Here is an 18,955-nt window from a genome sequence, read left to right as displayed (position 1 = left end):
AGAATTCCCTCAGGAGTAGCTGGTGTGTCACGTTACACTGAGTGCAAAAAAATATATAGTCCTGGGCCTCACAGCATGGACACCTGAATTCCGTTGGACCAGGGCTGGCAGTGTATTTTGCCACCTCCCAAAGTTGTTCAGGGGAGTACCCAGCCAGAGTAGTGTTTGTAGCAAAGCCGAAACAAGGGAGGTGCCCTTTAAAGGCCGAAACCTGAAGCTGTATAGTGGCCATCCATCCAGGCACTGTACTGGAGTGGGAGCTCCAGCTTTTGGTCATTGGTGTACGCAGATGTGTGAGTGCATAGGGTGCCCTTAAAGACACATAACTCTGCGCCCCTGAAAGCTGGGGGAGGGACAGCTAGGCTGGAGCCATAATGATCTCACTGCTGGACTATGCCTTAAAAAGACAGTCCCACTGAAAGTGTGCTAGGGGCAGATGAGTGAAAACCACACTGCTACAGCTCGCAGCTGGTGAGGGGTTGTGTGGCTAAGTCACAATCACAGGTGCCCATAAAATTTGGTGCCCTAGGAGGACTCCTGTGTAGCACATTCCTAATGCTGCACCAACCCCTGTCCAGCAGCAGCTCCTCCTTCCCTCACCATTAAAGAAGTTCAGGAATTGAAGATAGGGAAACCAGGGAAGGACTTGGGCTGTGGGGTGCCCTTGCGGGTTGAAGCTGGGGTGGAATCCAGACTCATAGGGGATCTTGTGGACAGCCACAGCTATGGCGGACCTTATAATGAAACCTCCTTAGAGGGGACCTATTCATATGGAGGGTCTTGGGAGGACAGACTTTTGGGGGATGCTGGAGAGGACACAAACTCAGGGAAGGGCCTTAAAGGGAGACTTGGAGAGGGAAATTCAAGGGGACATAGGGTTGGAAGAAGCCTTGGAGAGATGGAGATATTTTTGGAGGGAAAGGGAGGAGAAACTGGAAATTTGGAAGGAGTGAGGGAGAGGAAATGTTTGAGGAGAGAGAAGTGTTTTCAGGCTTATTGGTGGTGGAAGTGTAGGAGATAAATTATAATGTAAATTATAAAGGAGGCAAGGGGATGTTTGTGGTACTATGAAGGAGGTCTGTGTCCCCTTCAGCTTTGGTGACAGTTATTCCACTGTGCTCCCTGCCCCAAGCAGGTGATCTGGGAGGGGGTGGAGCCAAGCTGGCTGGACACTGGGCAGGAGACAAGTATCAGGCCTTCTCTTAATGGCTGAAGCAACTTGCTCCCCCTTTCTGTCCTCATTGCAACAGGAGAGCAAAAGTGGGATTTGAACCTCAAAGGAGTGGCACATTGTTTCCCACTGCTCCCCGTATGGGCAGTGCCTAAAAGCACAAACAAGCATGTGCCCCTTTGGCCTCTGCATATCCTGTTCCTCCATCACTTTAGCTGCAAAAGAATATCCCGCTCTTGCAACAGACTTGCTCTTATTGTGAGAAAAGTGGGCGGGGATTCTTTCTGTTAAGAGAATCACAGAGGGGTAGGGCTCTGTGTCAATATGTATACAGCACCTGCTCAGCAACTCAGGCTGTTTCAAGTCAACACATATGTTTCAGGAGTCATTGCCAGCTGTGGAACCTAGTACTCCAGTACCATTGATAGTACCTCACTTTAATGTAGCAGAGACCACAATGGAATCACCTGCTGGCTTCCATGAGGTAAGAAAAAATAAATAAAACCAAATAAGATTTGCTGAGATCCTGATCCAGAACTGCACAACCGAGTGCATGGAGTTTCAGTCCTGCCTTATCAGTCAGGGTTGCTGTTCCTCTGACATCTACAGTTGTGAGGAGTTAGCATCCTTGCCATATTTTATAGAAATGGTTGACAGTTCCATATTTTTTTCACTTTACCCAGAGCCTTGTCAATAAAAACAAAAAGGAAGTACAGACTGCTGCTTAGCACACCATTGTGCCACACTGGGAGTGAATAAGCAACAGCTCCACACTTTGAAGTAAAAATATGGTGTTGCAATTATGAATATATAATACAAAATTGGGAAAATATTTTCAAATATTACCACTTGCCCATTCTTTCTTTTTCCCCCCTCTCAGGACTTAAACAGCAAAACAGACCCATTGGCAAATGTAGGAATTAAATGGATGAAGCAGAGGGCAGTACAGTGGGATGCTGACTATAAGGTACCATAAAATAGACAACATTTTGGGGAGAATAAATAAGTTTATGGATTTTTTGGAGGGCAAGTGGGGGGCAGGAGTTTTGGAATGAATTTACTAGTTATCAAAGTGTTGAATATTTAGTGATACTAGGTTCTATGTTGAATTGTTCTTATGTTAATCATCTGAATCCAGAGCTTAATTTGTGCCAGGGCTTGCCAGGACTGAGCCCTTGCACCTCTAGTCTTGGCAATTCATTGCCTGACACATCTGGGCTTGCTGTACTAGTTATGAATGTAAAAAAATTGCTTGAGCCCTGGGACCTAATTGCTTGAGCTCCAGCATGTCTTTCATTATAAATTAAGCACTGTCTGAATCTCATTATTCTTTTGTGCTATATTTTCCTCTGTGTGTTTGGTTTGTAATAGGCAACATATATTCATTTTATAGCTTCATTCCTTTCAAAGGGATTCATTTAGGTGGACTCACCATTGTATATTATTTACTATCATTACTCCTGAGGGCATTCTGTGCCAAAAAAAAAAATTAAAAATTCTGCACACAATATTTTAAAATTCAGCAAAATTCTGTAAATTTTATTTGTCAGATAAATGTGGAGGCTCCAGCGTAGCATTGGGGAACACAGGCCACTGGCTGCACAGAGATGGGAGATCACTCTGCAGCTCCCTCCTGGGACATGGACTCAGTGGTGAGGTTGCACCCAACCCTGACACAGCACAAAGACTGGGCCTGCCCCAGAAACACCCCAGGGCCCTGCCCCTCCATGCCTGGTGCACCAGGTGTGGGCAGGCAGGCTCAACCCAGCAGGATCCAAGAGTGGAAGAGCTCAGTGTGGAGGGATCCAGGTATGGGTTCAGAGGGTTCTGTGTGGGGCAATCTAGATGTGGGCAGCTCAGTGAGGGATCTGTGTGGGGGGGGATCTGGATGCACAGGGGCTTATTGCGGGGTTCTGCGTGCAATAGTAATGCGACTTTGCAGGGGCATCAAGGTGAAAGTGGTTGGGGCTCACCGAGGCAGCTCTGGGTAAGGGGGGGAATAGAGCTCAGCATGGGGGTCTGGGTATGGGGGGTTCAGTGGAGGGATCCAGATGCTGAGAGAGTAGGGTTCAATGGGGTGGAGATCTGGGTGTGGGAGGCTCTATGGGGTGGTACAGGTGCAGGGGGAGTGGGTCTCAGTAAAGGGGGTTCTGGGTATGGGGAGTGAGGCTCGACAGGAGGATCTGGGTATGAGTGGGTCTGGATGCACAGGGATTAATCAGATTGGGAGCAGCTCCCTGTACAGTGATCCCTCCCCCTGCAGCTGAGGAGTGATGGGTGCAGGAAGTAGGGGTGGGGGTAGTTTGCAGAGCTTCTTGCAACCTGGGGAGAAATCTGGGGGTGAGTCTGACCTGTCCCTCGATGCCGTGCAGGGAAAGAGGAAGTCCTGTCTTCCCCAGCCCAGCCAGGACTAGCAGCTGAGCCCGGTGCAGGGTAGGAGCCAACAGCTAGGTCTTCCCCAGCCCCATCCCCTGCCCCACAGTGATTTACCTCTCTGTCAGCTGCCCTGGGCACCCAAAACATACTGCTGGGGAGGGTTGCATGACCACTCTTTTGGCTTCCTTGTCAGAAAGCCATTTTTCTGCGGGGAAGCAAAGAAATCTGCAGGGGACATGAATTTTGCACATGCACAATGGCGCAGAATTCCTCCAGGAGTAACTATCATAGACAAAAACAACAAGGAGTCCGGTGGCACCTTAAAGACTAACAGATTTATTTGGGCATAAGCTTTCATGGGTAAAAAACCTCACTTCTTCAGATGCATGTTGAGGTTGATGGATTTCCACTCCATACGGCTAAATTTAGTGCCTTGCACGGTGTCAACTATCAGGGCGTAGTCGCGTTAGTCTGTATCCACAAAAACAACAAGGAGTCTGGTGGCACCTTAAAGACTAACAGATTTATTTGGGCATAAGCTTTTGTGGGTAAAAAACCTCACTTCTTCAGACTAACACGGCTACCCGCTGATACTTCATATAATAGACAGTAGGCCTTATTCTTGGTTCACTTATATCATTTTTACACCAGCATATCTGCACTGACTTTAATCGAGTTACTACTCATTTATACCAAAGTGCAAGGAGAATGTGGCCTAGTGTCTCACATTCATAACATGATTGTTGAAAGACCTTTGTTTTTTTTAATGATAAACCCCAATTTCCAAAACAAATGTTCCTTCAAGCTCTGCTGGAAGGAAAGTCGTCACAATAAAAGGCTTCTAAGGGAAGAAAGCCAGTGGTGCCTGCAGGATTGCTTGGGAATCAGTTCTAGATCTACATTTGTGTTTATTATACATTAGAAATATCAATGCAAATATTTCTATACATTCCTGGATTGCTTACTGCTGATTATGCATTATATACAGGTGTTGCCTCAAAGCAAAACTGGGTGGATTTAAATGAAAAGCTATCTCAAGTTCAGTAATGGTGTCTATAATAAAATGGGACTCAGGAATATGACTCATGGGAAACATCGGGAAATTGGCCTCTTTTCTGTACAAGAAAAGTTCAAGTTCCACAGAAATCCACAGGATATGAAATATTTGTTTATATAATTTCATAAGTTGTCCAAAAATATGCAAATCACTATCAGTAGAGGTACTCTGGCAGCTTCAGTGGAGGGGACCTCTCATTTTAAAAGTGTAACTGAGAGCGGAAAATTGGAGACAAGTCACCTGTTGGGTCTGCAAATTGAAGTAAGTGGGAACATAGTATAATTTGCACTGATTTGGCATTCAGTGGGTGTGTATCTTGCATGCTGGTGCTTAAAAAGGGGATGTAATATAGCAGAAAAAGCAACTAATAAGGAATGTAAAACCTGGTCTTACAACAGTTTTTGTATTGCTTTAACTATATCTGTTTTGAAACATCCTTTTGTTTTGCAACAGTCACAATTTAAAGTGGTACAACCCCTAGTGTGGATGCAAATTTAGGGATACAAAAATGCTTAGAATTGTATAGTTTAAGTTTCTGAACAGATACAGTTAAAACAGTAGGAAAACTGTGTGTATTCAGTACAAGGCCTGAGATAAGGTAGGCTCCTCCCCATCACTTTAGCTCTCTGCTCTTCTTCTCACAGCCTCATCCAAATGTAGCAATTTTAGTAATGCTCAGAATTACCATCTGCAAGCATTTAGCAATCATGACATTTTTTTAAAGGAATACATTGGGGGTGGGGGAGGGTATTTGTCTCTGGCTTTTGAACTCTTTGAATTCACATTTTCAAGTTTTTTTCTGCCTCCATAAGAGCTATAAACTTATTTTTTTAAATTAAAGCAGAGAGAGAGTCTTATATAGTCACGTATCAGAGGGGTAGCCATGTTAGTCTGGATCTTTAAAAAGCAACAAAGAGTCCTGTGGCACCTTATAGACTAACAGACGTATTGGAGCATAAGCTTTTGTGGGTGAATGCCCACTTCGTCTGACGCATGTGGTGGAAATTTCTAGAGTCAGGTATAAATATGCAGGTAAGAATCAGTCTAGAGATAACGAGGTTAGTTCAGTCAGAGAGGATGAGGCCCTCTTCTAGCAGTTGAGGTGTGAACACCAAGGGAGGAGAAACTGCTTTTGTAGTTGGCTAGCCATTCACAGTCTTTGTTTAATCCTGAGCTGATGGTGTCATCAGTGATCTACAACCCATCCTGGACAACGATCTCTCACTTTCACAGGCCTTGGGAGGCAGGCCAGTCCTCGCCCACAGATAATCCACCAACCTTAAGCATATTCTCACCAGCAAACACATACCGCACCATAGTAACTCTAACTCAGGAACCAATCCATGCAACAAACCTCAATGCCAACTCTGCCCACATATCTACACCAGCGACACCATCACAAGACCTAACCAGATCAGCCACATCACCAGTTCATTCACCTGCACGTCCACCAATGTAATATACGCCACCATATGCCAGCAATGCCCCTCTGCTATGTATATCAGCCAACTGGACAATCCCTCTGTAAAAGGATAAATGGACACAAATCAGATATTAGGAACAGCAATATACAAAAACCTGTGGGAGAACACTTCACTCTCCCTGGACACACAATAGCAGATTTTAAGGTAGCCATCCTGCAGCAAAAAAACTTCAGGACCAGACTTCAAAGAGAAACTGCTGAGCTTCAGTTCATCTGCAAATTTGACACCATCAACTCAGGATTAAACAAAGACTGTGAATGGCTTGCCAACTACAAAAGCAGTTTCTCCTCCCTTGGTGTTCACACCTCAACTGCTAGAAGAGGGCCTCATCCTCCCTGATTGAACTAACCTCGTTATCTCTAGACTGATTCTGGCCTGCATATTTATACCTGCCTCTGGAAATTTCCACCACATGCATCTGATGAAGTGGGTATTCACCCATGAAAGCTTCTGCTCCAATACGTCTGTTAGTCTATAAGGTGCCACCGGACTCTTTGTCACTTTTTATATAGTCAGATAACTCCAGAAGCTGGGGCTTTAGGATAAACACCAAATATGGTGAGTCTTGAAGTAAAATTGCAGGAGTTGGCAGCACTGAATCCTTGAATTGAAATTCTGAAGTCCCAGTGTTCACACTGGTATGAAACAAGGTCAAACACGTTCACTTTTCCATAGTAAACTATGAAGGAGGGTTGGCTAAGGCACAGGCTTGTGTGCTGGGAGATCTGGATTCTATTCCCTGTCTCTGCCTCAGACTTCCTGTGTAACCTTGGGCAAGTCATTTTATGTCTTTGTGACTTAGCTGCCCATCTGTAATATGATGAAAATGCTTACCTGACAGAGGTACAGTGTATTGTGAAACTTCCTGTGTTATTAACAAATATTTAGCCCAAGGCATAAGCCAAGTAAAATGGTGCAAAGCTCATCCAACAGCAAAGCATAACACAATGAAAGGCTCATCTATATGCACAAACGTTTGCCTGATTTTGGGGTATGGTGGAGGCAGTCAATTACTGCCTGTTGTAGCACGGTAGTGATTGTATTTGTTTTAGGAAAGCATGCCCAGGTCTGTGGCATTGGATATATAAGAAGTGTGACCATTTACAGAAGAAATCCCACTTGTCTTTTCTGTCTGATGCATTATCAGAAAGTTTTATCACGTCATGTGAAATCTCGTTAAGGGTGTGAAATGGGCATTAACCAAGGTCCTCTTTGTTTTCCTTTAGAACTCTTGAGTAGCTATTTTTGCCTTCTTGTATGTTTGCCACTAACACTAGGAAACACACTGAAGGAGTTGAAGATGGTTGCTTCTATCTAAGCTGAGGCCAGCTCATAATTATTACAAAGGGCTCCTTACATTTGAGGGTTGGAGGATAGTTTTGCAGGAGGGTGTTGTTTGTTTGTTTAAGGCTTTATTTAAAGGGAATGTTAACGTCCAATGTGGTAAAAGTCCTAGGAGCATGAAGGAACTGCTATTTCCCTTAATAGTGCAAATGGCCAGCATTCCTGGTTTCAAGAGATGCTAATTTGTTCAGGGTAACTTTAATGTCTGCCAGTTTGCTGGTAGGACTGGACCATATGCAGCATTTTGGAACGAAAGAACAAGATTTCTCTGAATTGCCCTCCCCTATAAAGAGTAAATCTCATTTTCTCTTGTCTTGGAGACTGGCTTGTTAAAGGACTACCAGCCCCCTTCAAAGTGATTCCTATATCTCGGAGTAGGATGAATGGGGAAGATCACTGCATATCTCTCCCTCCTTGGAAGAAGTGCTAGGCTTCCGGGAGCTGCCTTGGTCTTGGAGGGTTTGTCTACATAGTGAGCAGCAGTGAGTTCAGAGGGGATTGACAGACTTGGGCTCGCACTACAGTGCTAAAAACAGCTATGTAGACATTCAGGCTTGGGATGGAGCTCAGGCTCTGAAGCCTAGAGAGAGAGGGATGGGCTTCAGAGCCTGAGCTCTGACTGAACAGCAACATCTTCACAGGTGTTTTTAGTGCTGTACAGCAAGCCCAGGAGCCCAAATCTGTTCACCTTGGCTCTGACACTTGCCACTGTGGGCTGTGTAGACATACCCTGCAAGACTTTGGCTTTGAGATTTTCCATTTCTGATGGTTTATTGGCAGAAAGCAAGAAAGGTTGAGGTTCTAGATTGAATCTGGGTGCTGTGGAAACATAACCCAAGAAGACTTTTTAGAATGACATTTTTTGGACATTTACTCAGGACCCCACACAGTCATAGAGAAAGCCCTGACCACACAGAGGGAAAAGCACCAGCCTCCAGTCTACACTAGGACTTCCACAGTTGCTATGGTGAAGAATTCCTTGCAATGCTGAGAGTAAAGGAGGCCTAAGTGGCAGGCCTACACTAAAAAGAGATTTGCTATGATTAGTTGCCACTCACCTAATACAGGAGAGAAATTAATCATGTGGGCTGTATTGGTGGCCACTAGTTCTTACAAAATTAAAATTCTACCTTTTGAAACAAACAAACCAACTTTTTTTTAAATTTTTCTCCTTAAATCAAAAAACTGCATAAAAAGTAGAAGCCTCTAAATGAGCCTTGAATTTGATTCTAAAACATCAGAGGATTTTGTTAAACCATCACACAAAACCAAAGAGAATACCCCTTATTTTGTTTAATCACTATCTCATGCTGGGATGTTTTAGATACAAGAGACAATTTAAATCAAGAAATTGTCCTAGATGATTAATATATAAAAATTATATTGTTGGCTAATTAAGGTTCCTCATCTGTTGGCTATTTCTTTTGTTTGCCTTTCTTCTCTGCTCTACATCTTGCCTGGGTAGCTGAAGAGTCTGGAGTCCGATAGGAGTGATTTTTGTAAAATGGGGGATGGAGTTACGGTGGGGAAAGTTCCATCTATTACTGAGTTATGTTAAGGGTGGAGATTTCTGGGATTTGTTTTGTGGGTCTTATTTTGACCAATTTGTTATTTTAAATAGGCTCCATGAGTAGCAGTCGGGCTCCTTTTAATGCGTTGTTATAAATTACACTAAATAAAAACATTCCATATGATAATGTTCTCACGTGTATTTTGTGTCATTTTTCTACCAAGGAAGCATCACTTTGCTACTTGCTCACCGTAAGAATCATACGAATGAGAAATCTTCCTCAGAGAGACTTTTGTGAGTACCTTTACTGTTCCTTTGGGGCTCCTCATAGTTCTAGAATTACTGAGAATACAGATGAGCAACAAGGGTGATTCATTCGTGAGGTAACTTAATTCCAAGGATGAATCTGACTTCAAGTAAATCAGCAGAATGACTAAAGCAGCAATGAATTTGGCCACATGTGTGTTGTGAAATGGACCCATGCAGGGCCGCCGAGAGGATTCAGGGGGCCTGGGGTGTTCGGCGGCGGGGGCCCCCCGCCGCCAAATTGCTGCCGAAGACCCGGCACTTCAGCGGTGGGTCCCGGGGCTCCCCCACTCCCCCACTCCCTCCGGGCGGCCCTGGACCCATGCACCCAAATTATTTCCAGAGACTATTATCTGCAGTCCAGTTCCATGAGGACAAATAACTATACTGTTACCCAAATACAGTAGAAGTGCAGTTTATCACAGATACTTGGAGTAGTGAAGATTGTCTGGACTATCATACATGTTCAGAATATTGTCAAACTATAATCAGACAATCAAATTATTATTTTTATTTATTATTATTGTAGTAGCACCTGTCATGGAGCCTGAACCCCATTGTGCTATGGCTGTGGGACTGTGGCTTTTTTGGACTTCTAGTAAAGTTCTCTTAAACAATTCCCAATTATCATTCACATTTTCCTCATTAACTTCCTCCTCCCAGCTGATCTGGCTCATAATTGTTCTCAGATTTGTGGAAATTGGCCCTTTGAAAACCCCAAGTATATATATAATTGGTCTGGACTTTATTCCTTTTCCACATTATAAATGTGATCAAGTCATGATCACTTGTACTTAAGCTTCCATTAATTTTTATTTCTGTGATCAGTTCCTCTTTATCTGTCAAGAGGAAGTCTAATATAAAATTCCCCTGTGTTAGATGCAACACTTTTTGAGTTAGGAAAATATCATCTATATAATATTTAGAAATTCCTAGGATGTTTTAGTACTGGCAGCATGAGATCTCCAGCATATGTCACTCTGATTGCAGTCCCCTGTGATCATGCAGCTTTTTTTCCCTACACATTATAAATAGCCTAAGTAGTCAGTCATCCCGTTCCCTAGTGCGATTTGGTGGTCTGTAGCAGACAAGTACTAATACCCTATCTTCTGTTTTTTATGTATTAGAACATTGATCCATAAACATTCAAGATACTATTTTGTGAGTTATCAGTTACTTGGAAACAAGTAATGTCATTTTGACAGAGTGCATTCCCTCTCCCCTTTTGCCCACTTGATCTTTCCTGAATAAGTTATAACCACTGATTTTAACATTCCAATAGCGTGACTCATCCCACCAGATTTCAGTAATACCAGCTAGACTGAATTTATGCTAATAAATCAGCAATTCCAGTTCCCCTTGTTTGTTAGCCAGGCTCCTAATATTGCTGTTTAGACAATTAAAGAATGTCTTCTCTTCATGTCCTTTGGTTCCTTGATTAATTTTGTTCTAAATATCTTGAGTTTGTGCTAAATCAGTGCTCATATCTTCCTTTTTTACCCTCCCCTATTATTATTAGTTTAACACCCTCCTGATATTCTAGCCAGTCTGTCCTCGGGGAGATAGGTTCCCCTTCTGCTGAGGTGGAAACCATCCAAACCACACAGCCCCCTCTCCCTAGAAGGTGTACCAATGTTCCACAGAAACCACCTTCTCCACCCTACATCACTTAGTCAGCAATTCACTTCCAGAATCTTCTGCCTTCTCTCTTCCTTTACTTGTGGGACAGGAAGGATTTTGGAGAAGATCCCTTGGAATCAACTGCCTAGAAGCCAGGAACCACTTCAATCATTCACTCATAATAATCAAGAGACCTCTTGGAACTTTTGTCCCAGATAGTTCTGTATACCACAGGACTGATTCTCCTGAGATCATATGGGGTTTACATACAAACCAGTTCCTTGGAAAGTATACAAGACCTAGCAAGTCAACTGATCTCTTGATGCCTTAGTTCCCCCTCTGTAAATCGTGGATAATAATACTTCCTTTGTCATGTCTATTTAGAATGTAAGCTTTTACATGTGTTTGTACAGTGCCTGACCTAAGGGGGGGCTTGATATCAATTAGGGTCTCTAGGTGCTACTGTAAGACAGCTTCTAATAATCACAAGAGATGGCCAGAGGAAGAAACACAAATATGTGCTGGAAAAAAAAACCCTTGCCCTTGTGACTCAGCTGTCCACGAGTGGGAAACTACAGCAGCAAGCGGATTAGTTTGGTGATTGCCCAAGTAATACCTGGTTCAAAAGGATTTTTAATTAGACCAGTTAGACAAGAATTAAAAATGAGGCTGAAATGACTTAGTGGTGTGAATAATTGACTAATTAAGGACACGTCTGAGGTCTAGTCCCAGCTCAGCTGCTCACTCATTCTGTAGCCGAGGGTGACCCATCTAGCTCTGTTTCATATTCTATCTGAAAAATTAGAATAATATTTAAATACATACTTCATAGAGGTGCTGAGGATTAGTTAGTTTATGCTGTATAAGGATTGAAATATGTACAGTGTGGTGTAAATGTTAACTATTTTAATTATTTTGAGAAGAGTTTTTTACATGCAAATAGAGTACAAGTAACAGGCATTATCAGCAAATGCTACTGCATTTCCATACTGACATTTGGAACACCATTTCCCATGACTAGGAGCCCTAGTCATAGTCCAGGATCCTATTGTGCCAGGAGCTGTACAAACACAGAGCTCACAATCTAAGTATAAGACAAGAAACAACAGATGGATACAGACAGCCAGGGAAGCACAAGAAAACAATGAGAAAATATTAGTCAGCATAATCGGCAGTGGTCTCTGCACACCAGCTGCCCAACCATTATTAAGTTTTTGTAGGCATCAATGCAAAGAGAGTTTTGAGGAGTGATTTGAAAGTTGACAATGAGGTTGCTTGCAGATATTTACAGGGAGCACCTCCCAAGTATTAGGGGCAGTTTGGGAGAAAGCATAAAGGTGCTTGTTTGAAAATGTAACAAGCTGGCAATAGAAGCTGGCATCATGGGCTGATGGGAGGTGAGCATTGACAACATGAGTACATGAGAGGTAGGGTGGGGATTGACAATGAAGGGCCTTGAAAGTGAAGACACAGCAACTTTTACTTTTGATACAATGCAGAAGGTGGATCCAATGGAGGGATTCAAAGAGAGGAGTGACACGGTCAAAGCATCGGGCTAGGAAAATTACTTTGGAGTGGCATTCTGAATGGATATGAGTGGGACAAGACTGCATTTGTCAAGGCCGGAGAGAAAGGCATAGCACTGGAGTGGAAGGACTGGATCCTGGGTTTCTGACATCCCAGTGCCTAACCTGGGCTATAGAGTCATTCTCACTCTTTTGCTGGCCCAATACATATTTAATTATTTATACACAGTAGAACAGCTTCAACAGGAGAGATTGAAGCCAACCTAGCCCAGAATACCGCTTACCCCAGTGGGTAGGGCACTGTGCAGGGATGGGGAGACCAAACTCAAACCTCTTCTCATCAGACATAGGTGGGAATGAATTTGGGTCTCTCAGATCCTGGGTGGGTGTACTAGTCACTTAACTAAAAGTTATAAAGGGACTAGTGGCAGCAGCATGTGAATTTAGGAGTAGTTGGTGAGCGCCTACAGTGTGGGCTCTGCAGGTGGGGGAACACCTCATTTGAGGATTCCACTGGGACTTAGGCATCTAGACTGAGCACATGCCTGCTGGCAGAAATTTTGGTGCCTAAAGAGTTAGGCAGCAGCTGAGTGGGGGGTTTGAGGATCTTGGTTGTCTCTAAATATTGGACTTGTTCTCCTAAGTCTTTTTATGGATCTAGCCCAAATATCCTCTACTCATGGTCTTAGAGATTCTTATGGGAATAAGGGGAAGGAAGTCAGAAGCAGATTTATAATAATAATAATGCTAAGTACTCTGAAAAATCAGGCTATAGGCATCTCAAATTGGGTATCCAAATTAGTGGACACTTTTAACCTTAATCTTTCTGTGCCTCAGTTCCCCACTGTTAAAATGAGGAGCACCCCCTCCACCCCTATCTCACAGGAGAGTTGTGAAGCTAAATTAGTTAATGTACATGAAACTCTCAGATATGATAGTGATGAGCACCCTAGAAAAGCCCATGAGAAAATTAATAATTCTGTATTCCAAGCAGGGTTTGAATAAAGCATTGAACCATGCATTGAGGAGACAACAAAAAACTGAACAGCTGCTTGTTCAGTGAGCCCAATCCATCCTCTGTGCTGAGTGTGGCAGGTGTCCTATGAAAACAACACTATGTGATCAAGTGACTGAAGACTAATCTGGAAGTTCCTAATTTTTGAGTGCTTCACTTTTCAACCTTAGCAAAAAAAAACTTACCATATTTTTTGTTGTAATATCATGTGGCTCTATGGAAAAGTTGGTAAATAGCTACATACCATTGTGTTTTAATTAGAACTTATAGACAATACATTCTATACTGCATTAATCACCATCCACTACTTTAGCATCTCTCAGTGCTATGACTTACCTTTCTCCTTGGATAGTGAGCTTTAGCAGCTAATGCAAGTGTGCCTACAGGTTGGAGTGCCAATAGAAGACTGCCAATTTTTGGATAACTTTTGTAATTTGTAATCTGCTTTGTATTCAATATAGGAGCTAGTCGCCTTCCCAACCAAGTGTATTTGCTTCTGCTGTTTTCTTTTTGATCAATATTCAGCCTTTGGGGACTGCCAGTTTTGCACTGTTACCAGTCCATTAACTATTCTCTCCATTTCCACTTGGACAAAATTTCCCGCTTTTACCCTTAACTTCCATTAGCTTATGCAGGTGCGATCACCATTGTTGGTTTGGTCAGGAGCTTTTATGCTTTCTTGACCTACGTACCGATCACCAAAAATCCTGACTTGGGATTTAGGCCCTGTGACAGGGCACGGCCCTCCACTTCTGTCTTCTCACACAAATGGCCTTAACACTTCCGGTTTCTAAACACTGATGCGTAGTTTATCTCACCCACCACCTCTTACGGTCCTCCACAGCAACTCTGTTTACAGTGACATACAAACATTATCCCATTTTGCCAGAGTCAAGACATCTCTCCATGCAGAGATCTCTCTCTACCCCGGTCCTGCTAGCCTCTCCTTCTCATTCATTCCCCCTTTGCACTTTCTTCCTGTGTGCCTTTAATGGGTTAACTAGCTTGTTAGCTCTCCCAGCTCAGACAGATCTAATAATTAGCCCCAGCTTCCCTCAGTTAGGCCCTTCTATGGGAAAATTAATTGGGCGTACAGGGTGCTGGTTCTCAGCACTGTCATAGGCCCCACTCCATGATGTGTCTCCCATCCAATATGAAGTCATCACTGGACAATGTTTAATTACTTAGCTTACATCTCTCTGAGAATTTCAAGTTGGGTGTTTTGTAAGAGTGTGTAGGTGTGCGTGCTCATGCTGAAATCTAATACTGCAGTTTGCTAGCAGAGAGCACCTGTTAGCAGCTTGGCAATGATTGCATAAGTGAAGGTGAAGAGACATTCTTTGCAGGCTGTCAGAGGAGCATTACATCAGTCCCTGGTCTTGCCACTGGCGCTTAACTGAAGCCCTGTGATAGGGCCTCTGACAGTGATACTTCTGGTTCCTGCCTATTGTCCTGCTCTTGCTCCTACCACCATGGGTGTCACGGACAGACTCTCATTGCTCCTATGTGTCTCCACTGGGGCTGCTGTGGGAGTCCTAGCAAGCAAGAAATTCAGGTGGGAACTTTAGGACTTTTGGGTATGTCTTCACTGCTGAATTAGCCTGGGCTCTTACCTGGGTGTTGCCCTAGCTCCCTTCCGATTCACACACAAAACCCTCTCACCTGAGTTCAGTGGTGCTTTCAACCAAGGCTAGTGTGGTTTGTCTGGGGCTGTAAACTAAAGCCCAAGTGAGGCTTTCACTTATGCGAGTCCCTTTGCAGTGAGACCAGGCTAAATCATTTGAGTCCTGACAGTCCTCCAGTGCCTTCCCACAATTCCCTCATTACCTTAGAAGGATAGGCAATTCACTGGTTTCATTGTTGACATTCCCAGCAGAAACTCAAATTGGTTGACACTTGATACTCCAGTTCCTCATGAAGTCTTTTCTCATTAGTTCTTTCCAGCCACTTCACCATGTGACTCAGTAATTTGATGAGTTGGTTATTACTACATTCTTTCACATCCCCTTTACCCTTGAAGATAGAGACCAATATGATCTCCCTCCATTTGTCAGGCATTTTTCCAGTTTGGAGGATTAATTTAAAGACATTTGTCATTATCACCACTCCCTCATGGCCTAGTGCTTTAAATGCCTTGGTTAAAACACCATCTGGTCCCACATTTCATCTTTTTTAGTATTATCTGAATCCCCACCCTGATGATAAGTCTTGTGAGGTTGTTGTTTGCTCATACTTCCCTCACTATTTCCTCAGATTCTCTTCAATAAGCAGTTTCTCATAAAACAACTGCCCTCTCCTAATGATTCCGCCATCTCCCAGCATTTTTGCTTTGATATGTTTCACAACTCCCAAGTCCTCAGTGCTTCTTTGCCTGATACTGGTTAATGGGTATATTCCTTTCCCCACTTTCTTCATAAGTAGACCCACATATAAATCTTTCAGTATTTGGCCCTTGGCTTCTGCAACTGCTCTTTTCACCTATTTTTTTTACCAGCTTGTTTTCCTCATAACTTTGCCCCATTCTTACTTTCTGCCATCACTTAAACCTTTCCTCCTTCTATACGGCTTCCAGTACATCATTGGGCCACCACTACATCTCCTTTCATTTGTATACACACAGCTGTCCACTTTTTGTAGTATGTTTGAATATTTTCCCCTGAACCTCATTGGAGTCATCATGGTTGTTTGGTCATTGTCCAACCTTCATCTCATCCTTAAATCTCAGATTAACTTGCCTACACATGGGCCTCCACCATTTTATCCTTTGTTGCACAACTTGACTTTTATCCTCCAGTAGAATTTTCATAAAAAATCTGTCAAAGCAATTTCTTGCTCTGCAATCTGATCTCCTGGAATCACTTTACAGTCTCCTAGGGTTTTTAAATCTCTCCTTCTAATCAGGAAGTCGTCAGTCTGGGACTTGTTGACACCACTCTTGTACTTAATTAAGTGATCCTCCCTCTTTGCAAAGGATGTATTAGTAATAATTAGGCCATGGGCTCTGGCTAACTCTAAGACATCCTCACCAGCTTCATTTATGGTTCCAAAGCCTCGTCCTCTGTGACAGTCATCATAGCCCTGGCTGTGTTCTCGCACAGAGCCATTGAGATCTGCTCCGATGATCAGGAACTCAGCTTGTGGTACTTCAATTATGACTCGGTTAAGCACTATCTGAAATTCCTCCTTCTCCTTTGTTGTACAGCCGTGTGGCATATATAACTTGAAATATTTGGTCTTTGCTCAGTGCTATTCTAACTTGCATCAGACAGTCACTCTTCCTTTGCATTATCATTATTGTTACTCCGTAATATTTATATTGTTGTAGCCCTTCAACATGCCAGCCAGTGCTGGGTACCATAAAAAAACTTAATAAAGGGCAGTCTCTGCCCCCAAAGAATTTACAGTCTAAAAAAACATGAGAAGCTGCACCATTTTGGAGTGAGGAAGAACTTAGTGTAGTAGCCTTGTCTTGGGTCTTCAGACAATGCCAGGGGTAAAAGCATGGAGTGAAGTGATGCTCACCCATTGGCTTGCAGGGACCATGATGCCACCAGAACTGGCCCTCCCCATGAGAACACCTCACTGATACCTAACTGTGTAAACAGCACAGCTGGAAAGTTACTTTCAGTATGGGCTTGTGGTTTACCACAGAATGAATTAGCAAAGCTTTCCTATATGCTGCAAGAAGTTTCACCTTCACCATGAACATCTCATTAAAGTGAGCTTTGTAAAAAATTGCTGTCTGAAAGAGTAGAGCTTGGCATGGATGCTCGACTGATGGACTGTCATGGATTATTGTACAGTTGGCGAATGCTGCTGGCATCCATTGTATAGCTCAGGGGTGGCCTAACTTACTCACCCTCCAAACCGCATACAACGCTCTTCAGAAGTTTGAGATCTGGAGTGCGCCTGCTGGGGCTCGGGACTTCAGCCCTGCAGGAAGGAGGGTCCTGGGACTTCAGCCCTGTGGGAGGCACCTGCCCAGGCTCAGGGCCTCAGCCCCACACCTGCTGAAGTGCCGAGCTCCAGCAGGTGTGCCCTGTGGGGCTGAAGCCCCAAGATCCCCCTCCCCACTGGGCAGATGGTGCTGCCAGGCCCCCTCCCTGCATGGCAGCTGCTGGAGCCGGCAAGCTGGGAGCTGCGGCAGTGGGGAGAGGCAGTGGCAAACAGCTGGGAGTTCCAGGGAGAGCCTCTGCTTTTGCTGCTGCCTCTCCCCATGGAGCTAAAGCAGTGCCTCCTCCCTGCAGCTCCCAGTTGTTTGCCACTGCCTCTCCACACAGAGCTAACACCTGGGAGCTGCAGGGAGGGGCCACTGAGGGTAAGAGGGGGGTGTACCTGGGAGGCCATGACTCAAGCTGATTGGGAGGGGCAAACCTTTCAATTGTGCATGCCACCCCCCCTCCCCAGCAGGTACCGGTTGTTTCTGGCAGACGCCCCTAGTTCCAATACCCTGCCACAGGGCAGAAACCCTGAGCTCCCTCCTGAGTCTGGTAGGCAGAGAAGGCGGGAGGGGGAGGGCTGGACTGGGAAGTGACACAAGCTGCACTTTAACTGTAAAAGAGCCGCATGTGGCTCACGAGCCGCAGTTTGGTCACCCCGGTATAGTTCATGAACTTAGTATAGTGCGAGAGATGACACATCACCTCTGAGTCTACAGGGACATACTTAGCATGACTGATGGTGAATGTTTCCAGCAATTTACCTGGATTGCAGAGCTATGTGACCTACCTATAGTTGAGCTATGTGACCTACTGAGACATGATGCTGAATCAGTTTGCAAACAGTGCTAAGTGTTGCCGTGCTTGCTGAGGATAGAAGCTGCTTTCCCTGGGATATGCACTCTTCTTCTAAGACAGGGGTGGGCAAACTGTGGCCTGGGGGCCTCATCAGGCCCTTCAGATGTTTTAATCTGGCCCTCGAGCTCCCACCAGATAGCAGAGTCTGGGGCTTGCTCCACTCCAGCACTGGAGCCAGGGAGCGGCGTCAGGGGCTTGTCCCACTCTGCTTGTGCTGTGGCTTTGCGTGGCTCCCGGAAGCAGTGGCTATACCTACACTAGAGAGATTACAGCGGTGTAGCTGTATGATCTTTCATGTAGCTGTTCTGTGCTGATGAGAGAGAGCGCTCCCATTGACATAATTAAACCACCCCCAATGAGTGGTGATAGCATGTCAGCAGGAGAAGCTCTCCCACCGACATAGCACTGTCCACACTGGTGTTTATGTCAGCGTAATTTATGTCGCTCACGGGGCTGGAACATTAACACCCTGAGCTACATAACTTTTGCCAACATAAGTGGTAGCATAGACATAGCCTTATACTAAGGTGAGAGGAGAATCTACCTATTATCTCCAGGAGTCACAAAAAGCACAAACCACTGTGCTACCCTTGAAGAGGTTCAGTGTGTACTCCTTCCCACCCTAAGTAGGATCAACTCCACCGATTGGCAGGGAGGGAGGATAAGACTATGGCTCTTCGTATGTGACAAGTCAATAATTGGAGTGCTTATCTAAATCTTGAGGTTTCACCCATATCTATTTCTAAATTA

At 44.2% G+C, this 18,955-nt stretch overlaps 1 protein-coding gene across 1 annotated transcript in view; it reads left to right on the top strand.

Annotated features, from left to right (window-relative positions):
* The first annotated feature begins 1,544 nt into the window (after positions 1-1,544).
* The window catches only part of LOC123369753 (cytosolic phospholipase A2 epsilon-like), a 53,043-nt gene continuing 35,632 nt past the window's right edge, over positions 1,545-18,955 (top strand). The window contains exons 1-3 of the mRNA XM_045015699.1: positions 1,545-1,655; positions 2,052-2,140; positions 9,151-9,236. Of these exons, the coding sequence (XP_044871634.1) occupies positions 1,545-1,655; positions 2,052-2,140; positions 9,151-9,236 (286 nt within the window). The remainder of the gene's footprint in view (positions 1,656-2,051; positions 2,141-9,150; positions 9,237-18,955) is intronic.

This window comes from Mauremys mutica, chromosome 4 (genome assembly GCF_020497125.1).
Source record: "Mauremys mutica isolate MM-2020 ecotype Southern chromosome 4, ASM2049712v1, whole genome shotgun sequence".
NCBI lineage: Eukaryota > Metazoa > Chordata > Testudines > Geoemydidae > Mauremys > Mauremys mutica.
The sequence above is the reverse complement of the archived record's forward strand: the minus strand, read 5'-3'. Positions and strand labels throughout refer to the sequence as shown.